At 37.7% G+C, this 11,990-nt stretch overlaps 1 protein-coding gene across 1 annotated transcript; it reads left to right on the forward strand.

The window, feature by feature from the left end:
* Window positions 1-2,924: 2,924 nt before the first annotated feature.
* LOC127075299 (probable BOI-related E3 ubiquitin-protein ligase 2) lies at window positions 2,925-4,247 on the forward strand. Its single transcript, XM_051016785.1, has 2 exons — window positions 2,925-3,401; window positions 3,484-4,247. Exons 1-2 carry the CDS (start codon window positions 3,162-3,164, stop codon window positions 4,024-4,026), a joined length of 783 nt encoding a protein of 260 aa, XP_050872742.1. The 5' UTR covers window positions 2,925-3,161; the 3' UTR covers window positions 4,027-4,247.
* The last annotated feature ends 7,743 nt before the right edge of the window (window positions 4,248-11,990 follow it).

The following is an 11,990-nucleotide window of genomic DNA, read 5'->3' on the forward strand; positions in this document are numbered from 1 at the left end:
ACCACTTATGAAAACTCCGAAAATACACCTTTCATCTTTTGATGGAACAAATCCCTTGGAGTGGATCTTTCAAGCTGAGAGCTATTTTCTTCTCACCGCAACTTCCCCAGCCCAACGCCTCATTATCATTCCCTTTTTCCTCCAAGGCCCTGCTTTAGTGTGGTTCAAATGGCTACACTCCAACAACTTGCTCACAACCTGGGATGCTTTTATTATAGCTCTCGAAACACGTTTCGGACCGTCGTCATATGATAACCACGAAGCAGCACTTTACAAACTCAAACAAACAGGTTCTGTTCTGGATTTTCAACAACACTTTGAACTAGTGTCTAACAAAGTTACTGGCCTTTCCCCTACCTCCTTGTTAAACTGTTTTTTATCTGGGCTAAAACCGGAAATAGCAAGAGAGCTATCAATCTTGAAACCCACAACCTTGTACCACGCCATAGACCTTGCCAAACTAGTTGAAGCCAAAATTAATGACTCTAAACTTCACTTCACTAAACAACCCAGAAACAATACCAGCATGACTACCCAAAACCTTCCCTCCATTCTAGGTGCACCTATCAACCTGACACCTCTACCTCACCCTGTGAAACGCTTAACAGTTGCTGAACAGCAGGAAAGGAGATCTAAAGGACTCTGTTTTAACTGTGATGAACGATTTCATCCTGGCCATCGCTGCACAAAAAAACAGTTCTTATTACTTCTATCAGATGACACAACAAACACAAATGGTGAAACCGAAACTAATATAGAACAAGAAAACCACACAGTAAACTCACCCTCCTTGTCGAATGACACTGAATCACCAACTGGTGAGCACTTTCATCTTTCCCCAGCTGCCTTAAGAGGGCCACCATCTCCGAAAACATTACGACTTAAAGGCCATATTCAACAGATGGAAGTAACAGTTTTAATTGATTCAGGAAGCTCCCACAATATATTACAACCCAGAATAGCAGAGTTTTTAGAGTTACCTGTTAATGTGATACCACCATTTTCTGTGATCGTCGGTAACGGTCAATCCATCACTTGCGAAGGTGCTTGTGCGGAAGTACCTGTCATTTTGGCCAACCAAACATTTCGTATTCCTTGCTACATACTGCCGGTTCATGGTGCAGATTTGGTCCTAGGTGTTCAATGGCTCCAGACATTGGGAACTTTTCTTTCAAACTATTCCATTCCCTCTATCCAATTCACCCACAACGGCCAACCGATCACGCTGACAAGTATGATTTCTAACTCTCCTTCTTCTTCCTCTTTTTCTCAGTTTTGCCGATTCTTGTTTACTGATGCAATTCATTCTATCCACACCATGACCATGACCACCCTTGAAACACCCAACACAAAGAATAACACCCCAAACTTCACTACCTCAAACTCAGATATTTCCAAACTCCTAAACACATATGCTACTGTTTTTTCTACTCCACAAAACCTACCCCCACACCGCCCTCAAAATCACCATATACATCTCAATCCAAACTCACAACCCATTAATATCAAACCTTACCGCTACCCACAATACCAAAAAACCATTATGACTAACATGATACAAGAAATGCTCAACACGGGAATCATAAAACCGAGCACTAGCCCTTTTTCCTCACCCGTGCTTCTTGTTAAAAAAAAAGACGGGAGTTGGCGTTTCTGCGTCGACTACCGTGCCTTAAACTCCATCACAGTCAAAGATCGGTTTCCTATACCAACAATAGATGAATTGTTGGACGAGCTTCATGGTACCACAGTTTTTTCTAAACTTGATCTAAGATCTGGATATCATCAAATATTGGTTGCATCAGAGGATACTTTCAAAACAGCGTTCCGCACTATTGATGGCCACTTCGAGTTCCTTGTTATGCCATTTGGTTTATCCAATGCACCGACAACTTTTCAGTCCACTATGAACACCATCTTCAACAAATTTCTTCACAAATTTGTGCTTATCTTCTTCGACGACATCTTAATTTACAGCCGCAATTGGGAAACACACCTGGAACATTTAACTCAAGTCTTAGCCATTTAGTATCCGTTTGTTTTTACGTTAAACGTACCGTCAATATGAAGCCCCTAATAATAACTTCAAGATAACCAATTTAAACGAGATATTTTATGTTCTACAACATAACCATACATTCTATTAGTAAGTAGTTTGAATTGAATCATCAAATTATTGATTTGATTCTTACATCTTTAACTATTTTAATTATCAAATGTTTGACACGCTTTTATGATATCAAAATTTAATTATCAAATGTTTGACACGCTTTTACAATATCAAATATGACCATATAAAAATTGAAAAAAAATACATTTAATTTCAAATTGATTAAGGACTTAAAAAAAACATAATGATGAAATCCACTATTATTAATGTTTTTCCAATTCTAATGTACTCAAAATACATATTAACATGTACTATATACTAAATTTTTATTTCTTAAAATGAGAAATTGTTATCAAAAGTTTCTTTGATAAAATTATTTAATTTTAAATAACAACTATTAATGGTTACAAAAGTACTCTCTATTCTTTTAAAAGTGTTGTTTTTTATTTTTTTTATATATTAAAAAATTTAATTATTATTATTATTTTTAAAATAATAATTTTTTTTATTTATATCCTTAATTATTTATTATATTAATTATGTAAAAGTAAAGTTTGAAGTATACTAAATGATAATTTAAAAAAGAATAATTTTTTTTAGAAGAACTTTTAGAAAACAATGTAGAGAGTACTATTAGTAATTATAAATGCCAATACGCCATGAATCTTCCCAACATACTAATTTTTAACTTTTCAAAAAGATGATATATTTATTAAAGATTTCAATTTTCAAAAAAGGTACAGCAACATGTTACTGAAAATACTGCTGAAAACATACTAAAGTCTATAAGCTAGTAAGCAATCCATTAATAGACAAAATCTTGCTAATAAAAGTATGCACAGTTGGTACAAAAATATCAGTCTCTCCACCTACAGAATATTTAAAATAATTAATGCAGAATGGAAAAACAACCAAACTTTGAATCATAAACCCCACCATATAATAAGCCCAACACCTCATCAGTTACATAACTTTTGCTTTCTTGTTTTCTCATTCTCATTCATTCTCTTCTCCATCACTTTATCCCATACCAAAACCAGTGTTGTAGAATATGAACACAAACTCCACCGACACAAATTTAATCAACATTTACAACTACTCGGAGAATCTTATCCCGATGCTCACTCCGTCGTACAACACTCTCTTCTTAGGAGATAACCGCCGTCAAAAAATTGCCGACATGCTATCAAACAGCAACAGCAACGTTGTTTCGTACCCAAGAGACTGGACAAATAACTATCATTTCGCTCACCACCAAAACACCGACATCGACAATCTTATTTCTCAACAGGTAATTTCATTATCACAACCTCGGAAAAAGTATTATTTCTATTTAATTATAAATTCAAAAACTAATCTGTGTGTTTGTTTAGATGGAAAAGGTTAGAATGGTACTGGAAGAAAAGAGAAAGAGAGAAACAATGATGATAGTTGAAGCAATAGAGATTGAAATGATGCAGAAAATGAAAGCCAAAGAACAAGAGATTGAAAAAGTCAAAAGAATGAACACGATCCTTGAAGAAAGAGTTAAAACACTTATAATGGAGAATCAAATATGGCAAGAGCTAGCCCAAAACAACGAAGCCACAGCTAATGCTCTCCGGAACAATCTGGAACAAATACTTAGAGAGATGAAGAACGATACTGTAGCGGAGGAAGAGGATGCAGAGTCGTGTTGCGAAAATGAGTGGCGCACGGTAGTGTTGTGTGCGCAGGATAAGGAAGATGGAGAATGTGGTAGTAGTTGTTGTTGTGAAAAGAAGAGATGGTGTAAGAATTGTGGAGAAAGAGAATCGTGCGTGCTGATCTTGCCTTGCAGACATCTCTGTCTGTGTACTATGTGTGGGGTTACGCTCCATACTTGTCCTATCTGTCAATCTTTCAAAACCACTACTCTTAATGTTAATTTGTGTTAATTATCCACCCACGTCAATTAGGAGATGCTAATTTCTTTGTTAAATACTTCTAGTTTCTGATATAAAAATGTGAAGAATTCTCACCATAAACACCACAATGAAAGGAATCTGCGAATTTTGGAATGGCTTTTTGTAAATCTTTTGCAGGATTGTATTATGTATCCGCCTCGACCTTTGTGATTTTTGATATGTACATGTCTATGCAACATTCATTGGGATTATTTTGGTGTGAATTAACTATCATTTATATTTTAATATAAAAAATAGGTATAAAAATATTTATACTATAACTCATCACCATGTTTGTATTAATTTATAAGTTTTTAAAATAAAAGTAAAAATTATTTCAATAAAACTCTGGTGGGGGACATATATATAGATCATTGATTAAACCCTTCAAATTATCACATTTATTGGGAAATCACCCATTAATGAACAATTATGTGTAACCTACCTTTACAATTACATCATTGAAGGGTATTTCTCAAGAAAATCAAAATCATCATATAAATTTATTGTTTATTATTTAATGGATTAAATTTGAAAAAGTTATATAGACAACTCATTCAAAAATTTAGAAAATTTTATCTTATACCTTCAGTTAGCCCCATACCCCTACATTTAAATTTTTTTGACCAAAATGCCCTCATATAAATAGAATATATTTTCCATTTCAATTTTTTTTTACCATTTTCGTTGAAGAGATCCGGAGTGAAATTCTAGTTATCAGACTTTCGATGTCACACGGGTTGTTATGACATCCGATTCTGCGCAGACAAGAATTATGCAGAACTTAAAAGTAAGTGCAGTAAATAACACAAGTAATTGTTTACCCAGTTCTGTCCAACATGACCTACGTCTGGGGGCTACCAAGCCAGGGAGGAAATCCACTATTAGTAGTATTAATTCAGACCTTAAACCAACTGTTTAACCCTATCACTTAATACCTAGCCAATGCAATTTCAATCTTACACTAAGATCAGAGTTCTTACTCACTCCCCCTCAATCACCTCAGTGATTACAACCTTTAATTACTATTAAAGACACTTGTGAAGTCACACTTCAAACAACTCTTGATTGTGCTTAACAGCTTTAATCAAGATACACAGCACTCACGCTTAAAAGTTTAGAGTGACACAACACTTACAACTCAATGAACACCCTATACCAATGTTATCATCTCAGTGATAATAGCTTGGCTTAGAAGATACGTCTAATACAAGACACACAAAAATACAGCAGTGAAGTATGATGAACACACTAAATCTTCACGCCTAAAATCCCCAGTTCTGAATGAAGGATTGCCATCCTTTTATATTGCAGCACTTGGGCTTTGTACTTGTATTTTCCTGAAATTAAGGTCACGCGAGTTCCCCTAAATTCCACATCTAGGTTACTAACAAATAGGCTATTTGTTAGGTTCATTAATTGTAGCTTGGTTGTTGGTTTCCTGAATTTTCTCTTAGCTGTTGAATACCTGAAGAATAGCCTGAGAAAAATGCTGAAACAGAAAAAACTAAACAACCTACAATATAGCATACGTTGTCAGGAATGAATGTCACAACATTCAGTTTGACATCCAAATCAAGGACCATATGCTAAGTCTGTTTTTCCTGAAAACAGACTGTACAATTTGCTGTACTGTACAGAATCAATCTGTCCATGCTTCAGTATCAGCGTACAATAATAAATGTCAAAACGTCCAATTTGACATTCACACATAAAGACTTACATCAAGTTTGTTATCCTCTTGATAGGCAGACTGATAATAAATACTGAGTTATAGTAGAACACCACCTGTTCTATTCCTCAGTATCTGCTGTCAGGGACGAATGTCATAACACCCAGTTTGACATTCAATAAATCCTGTATTAGCTAATCCTGCAGTACACTACTCAGAATGTCATGACATCAGCCAAGAAATCAGAGTACAACTAGATATTCTAACATACAATGCAGTCAAACAAACATCCCCATAGCATGTCATGACATCAGTGAAGACATTAGAATTCAGCTAGTGTTTTACCATACAATGCAGCCAATTAAACACCTACAAACTCCCCATTTGGCAAATTTTTGGCTAAAACACTTTGGTCTCACAACAGAGTCCATAGCAGCGGAAATCTCACATCTAGCAGGAAATTAACCTAGCTAATACACTCAGAGTGGCAGCACACTCACACACATGGAAGTTAAATAAAAACTTCACAAAACAGCACACATACAGAAGTTAAATAAGAACTTCTAATTGCAGCACACACATAGAAGTTAAATAAAAACTTCTAAATGCAGCACACACAAACACACTCACACTCATTAGAAGTGGAACATCAGCTGCAGCACAATCTTGAATATCTGTCCTGAATATCTGTTTAGCAATAAGCAAAACAATCTGTTGTCCTGGGGTATCACCTGTTGTTACTCCCCCTTTTTGTCAAAAATGTTGCCAAAGCAACACTTTAAATTACAGATCCACATAACATAAATAGAATTACAAAAAAAAGATAGAATTACAGACTTGGTTTTACTTCACAGTTTCAACCAAGTCAACACCCACTTGATCTTGCTTCACAGCTTTGATCAAGTAGTCACACACTCTTGCTTTACAGTAGGTACCACCATATCAGATGCCATGACTTTGTGTCTGACATCCAGAACTACTCCTGCATGAACATTGTCCTTGAACTCCTGCAGGAGCATAGGCTGCCTCAAGGTAGGATATCTCCTTAACCTCTTGTTGCCACACTTGTTGCAAGTGACATAATTATGATCTGTTGACCAATCAGAGCACACTTCCAATTGTTTAATAGGCAGAGATATTAAACAATACATCCCAAACATCATTGGTTGCTATAAGTTCTCAGAGATACATATTCCCAGTTTGCCCCTTAAGTTTTAAAACTGAGTAGCATCCAGAGCCTTTGTAAATATGTCAGCCAGTTGGAGTTCAGTGGCTACATGTTCCAAGGTAATCACTTTGTCTTCCACCAGATCTCTGATGAAGTGATGTCTAATGTCAATATGTTTGGTCCTGCTGTGTTGGATGGGATTCTTGGAAATGTTGATGGCACTGAGATTATCACAGAACAATGTCATGACATTTTGAGAGACATTGTACTCAGTGAGCATCTGTTTCATCCAAACCAGTTGGGAACAACTGCTTCCAGCTGCTATGTATTCAGCCTCTGCAGTGCACAGAGATACACAATTCTGCTTCTTGCTGAACCATGATATGAGATTGTTTCCCAAGAAGAAACATCCTCCTGATGTGCTTTTTCTGTCATCAGCACTCCCAGCCCAATCAGCATCACAGTACCCAGATAGGACAGGCTCAGAACCATGTGAGTACAGCATCCCATAATCACAAGTCCCATTGATGTACTTGAGAATCCTCTTGACTTGATTCAAGTGGCTCACTTTGGGCTCTGCTTGGTATCTAGCACACACTCCAACTGCATAGGAAATGTTAGGTCTACTTGCAGTTAGGTATAGAAGACTACCTATCATGCTTCTATACAAACATTGATCAACACTAGGCCCTCCATCATCTTTGGTTAACTTTAGATGAGTAAGTGCAGGAGTTCTCTTGTGCCTAGCATTATCCATACCAAACTTCTTAACTATGTTTTTGGCATACTTGCTTTGGGAGAGAAACATAGAATCCTCCATTTGGTTGACTTGCATTCCAAGAAAATAAGTCAGTTCCCCAACCAGACTCATTTCAAACTCAGATTGCATTTGGTGAACAAAATGTTTTACCATTTGCTCTGACATTCCACCAAAAACTATATCATCCACATAGATTTGAGCAATCATGATTTTGCCATCTTCATCCTTCACAAACAAGGTCTTATCTATCCCACCTTTTCTGTATCCATTTGAGGTCAGAAATTCAGTCAACCTTTCATACCAAGCTCTAGGTGCTTGCTTCAACCCATACAAGGCTTTCCTCAACTTGTACACATGTTTAGGTTGGTTAGGATCACAGAACCCTTTCGGTTGTTCCACATAGACTTCTTCATTTAAGTAGCCGTTTAAGAATGCACTCTTCACATCCATTTGGAACAATTTGAACTTCAGAATGCATGCTACACCTAACAACAATCTGATGGACTCAATCCTAGCAACGGGTGCAAACGTCTCATCAAAATCAACCCCTTCAACTTGAGTATATCCTTGAGCTACTAGTCTTGCTTTATTCCTAGTAATTACTCCTTTCTCATCAGACTTGTTTTTGTATATCCACTTGGTACCAATGATGTTAGTCCCTTCAGGTCGTGGAACTAGCTCCCATACTTCATTCCTTTTAAACTGCTCTAGTTCATCTTGCATGGCATTGATCCAATATTCATCAGTCAAGGCTTCTTTCACATTTTTTGGTTCAACCTTGGATACAAAACAGGAATTTGAGCTAATTTCCCTTGATCGGGTAGTCACACCACTATTGGGATCTCCTATGATAAGATCCTTAGGGTGGTCTTTCTGAATTCTGATAGATGGCATTTTGGTGGGTGCATCTACCTCACATTCAGTAGGAGTCTCATGTACTTCTTCAGACTTGACTGGTATGTCTGTTGTAGTATCAAGGAATGTTCCAACATCCTCTATGACATCGATTCCTTCCTCTTTATCATCCACAATAACATTTATGGATTCCATCAGGACATTGGTCCTGTAGTTGAACACTCTGTACGCTCTGCTGTTAGTTGAGTATCCTAGGAATATACCCTCATCACTTTTGGGATCCATTTTCCTTCTCTGTTCACGATCTGTGAGAATGTAGCATTTACTTCCAAAGATATGAAAGTACTTCACAGTGGGTTTTCTGCCTTCCCATATTTCATACAGAGTGGAGGAGGTTCCTTTTCTCAAGGTGACTCTATTGTGAACATAGCAAGCGGTATTCATAGCTTCAACCCAAAAATGCATAGGGAGCTTCTTTGCATGAATCATAGCTCTGGCAGATTCTTGAATAGTTCTATTTTTCCTTTCAACTATCCCATTCTGCTGAGGAGTTATAGGGGAGGAGAACTCATGACTTATTCCTTCAGATGAGCAAAACTCATCAAACTTGGAATTTTTGAACTCCGTACCATGATGACTCCTAATTCGGACAACACAACTGTCCTTTTCCCTTTGAAGTCTGATGCACAGGTCTTTGAAGACATCAAATGTATCTGACTTCTCTCTGATGAAGCTTATCCACGTGTATCTGGAATGATCATCCACCACCACATATGCATATCTCTTTCCACCCAGACTTTCAACCTGCATAGGTCACATTAAGTCCATGTGTAACAGTTCCAGAACTCTGGAAGTTGTAGGATGTCCCAGCTTCGGATGTGACATCTTGGTTTGCTTGCCCACCTGAAATTCTCCACAGACTCTTCCTTCATAAATACGCAGCTTTGGGATTCCTCTAACTGCTTCTTTGGAAATGATCTTTTTCATTCCCCTTAAGTGTAGATGACCAAGGCGTCTATGCCACAGCTTCACCTTCTGTTCTTCCTTGGCAGAGGAGCACATTGTGGAAAAGTTTGAGAGCTTAGGTTCCCACAGATAACAGTTATCTTTAGATCTAGATCCTCTCATAACTTCTTGATTATCTCCATTTGTCACCACACATAGTTCCTTAGTGAACTGAACATAGTATCCTTGATCACACAGCTGGCTTATGCTGATGAGGTTGGTTGTCAGTCCTTTTACTAATAGTACATTATCCAATTCTGGGACTCCAGAGCAGTCCAGCTTACCCACACCTTTTATTTTTCCTTTAGCACCATCACCAAAGGTCACATAACTGGTAGTGTGAGGTTGTATATCCACCAATATATTCTCCATACCAGTCATATGTCTTGAGCAGCCACTGTCAAAGTACCAGTCTTCTCTAGTAGATGCCCTTAGAGCTGTGTGAGCTAACCTAGCATACCATTGTCGCTTCTTGATGGGGACATAGTGTCTATATGTCTTATGCTTAGGTCTGACATGAGGGGCTTGGTTAGGGTAACCATGAAGCCTGTAGCAGAAGGCTTTTATATGGCCAAGCCTACCACAGTGGTGACATCTCCATTTCTGGAATTTCCTCTTCTGATGATTATTCATCCTGGTTCCCTGATGTTGAGACATTGGGTGTGACCTCTACTTGAATTTCTGAACTTTAGCCTTTGGGCGTTTGAGTTCAGTTGAGGATTTTTTCACAAAGCCTAAACCATATATGGTTCCAGACTTCTGTCCCACCTTTAGGATCTCTTCCAAGGTGTCAGTTCCTTTATTCAACATTCTGATGGATTTAGTCATTTGATCCAGCTTGGAGGTCAACAAGGTTATCTCACCATTTAGACCCTCTATGACTGTCAGATGTTTCTGTCTCTCATCTTCCAACTCCTTGATGAGCTTCTTCTGCTTGTCTCCATGTACACGCACTTCTGCACTGGTGACACATAGCTTCTTATACACTGCAGTGAGTTCATCAAAGGTCAGTTCATCTGCACTTGAGTCATCATCAGTGGCACAAACACTCGTTAGTGCAGTGACATGTTTAGCAGATTCTCCTTCAGATTCACTTTCAGAATCTCCCTCAGACCATGTGACAGCTAGCCCCTTCTTTTGCATCTTGAGGTACTGTAGCACCTCAAATTTGCACCTATCATTATACCTACCATCTCATATTAGGTCATAGCATATCATGATACATTGCATAGCATTGCATTGTCCCCAGTTGCCTCAAGTGCAAGCCAATCAAGAATTAGGTCAAACTGATCAGGAGATCAGTTCATCAATCAAGCAAAGGTATTTCTCAAGGAATCAGAGCCCTAGGGTTTGTCCAACAAGTTCACATGCCTTGGGGGTCTTTTTTGAAGTGTTCAAGTCAAGGGTGGAAGGCTCAGAGGTCAGCAGTCAATGCACAACCAGGTCAAAACCCTAAACAGTCAACAGTCAGTCAAAGCAGTGGATGGTAGCCATTCTTGTGGAATTTGGGCACCATGATCAATCATAAAGAGTTCATATGTCTTGGGACATCTTTTGAAGTCAAAGTCTCAAGGAATTAGGGTTTGGAATTCATCAGAAGTGCACAGTCAAGTCCAAAACCCTAGCAAGTCAAGGTTGGTCAACTGTGGTTGATTCTTTGGTTCTGGTGGATGGAAATGGTTTGAAGGAGCTTATTCATGTCCTAATAGGCCTCATGTGTCATGGCAATCAACATCATGGAAGAATTTGAAGCCAATCAGAAAATTTCCAGAAATAGAAACTGGGCCTGTAATTTCAACTGCCAAAAATAGAAACTTCTTGATCCTCAACTTGCATCATGATACAAGCTTCAAATGAATTTTTGCCCAACATGAAAGTTGAAGATTTTGTTCTCCCATTTTCAAAAAGTCCAAGAAATCTCAAATCCCATGCATGGTTGTCAAGATATGATCAAATCATTTTCACAAAATCTTGAACTTCAAATGAGCATATCTCTCAAACCATAAGGCCAAAATTGGTGAGGTTTTTTCCTACAAACCACATTTTTCATCCTCTTTCCAAAAATATAAATTTCATGTCCTAAAACCTTGCCAATCAAAATGGCATTTTTTGATCTTTTGCATTTTAAAATCAAGTTTGACCAAAGTTTGACTTTTTGATTCATTGACTTTTTACACAATTGGCCAATTAGGATTCACTCTATACCATATTTGTGACATGTTCCAAGCTTAATTCCATGTTCATTTCATCATCATGCTATCATTTTGGCCAAAAGTGTGAAATTGGCATTTTTTGCAAATAGCTCCATTAAGTGAAGGCATGGTTAGCAATTCATGTGCAAGTATAAAACAGCAATTCTCAAGGTCATTTGCAGCCTGTTTAAGGCCCAGCTCGTGGCAGCAACACCCCTCCTTTTCACTTATGCACACAATTAGCAATATGGCATTTGATTCATTTTACACAAAACCAGCTTACCACTTGATTAGTGAATGTTA

Source organism: Lathyrus oleraceus, chromosome 4, assembly GCF_024323335.1.
Source record: "Lathyrus oleraceus cultivar Zhongwan6 chromosome 4, CAAS_Psat_ZW6_1.0, whole genome shotgun sequence".
Classification (NCBI taxonomy): Eukaryota; Viridiplantae; Streptophyta; class Magnoliopsida; order Fabales; family Fabaceae; genus Lathyrus; species Lathyrus oleraceus.

Bases quoted from the DNA above. Each gene is read 5' to 3' on its own strand.
- LOC127075299 (XM_051016785.1), top strand. From the start codon at position 3,162: ATGAACACAAACTCCACCGACACAAATTTAATCAACATTTACAACTAC. The intron at 3,402-3,483 runs GTAATTTCATTA...GTGTTTGTTTAG, and splicing joins ACAATCTTATTTCTCAACAG to ATGGAAAAGGTTAGAATGGT.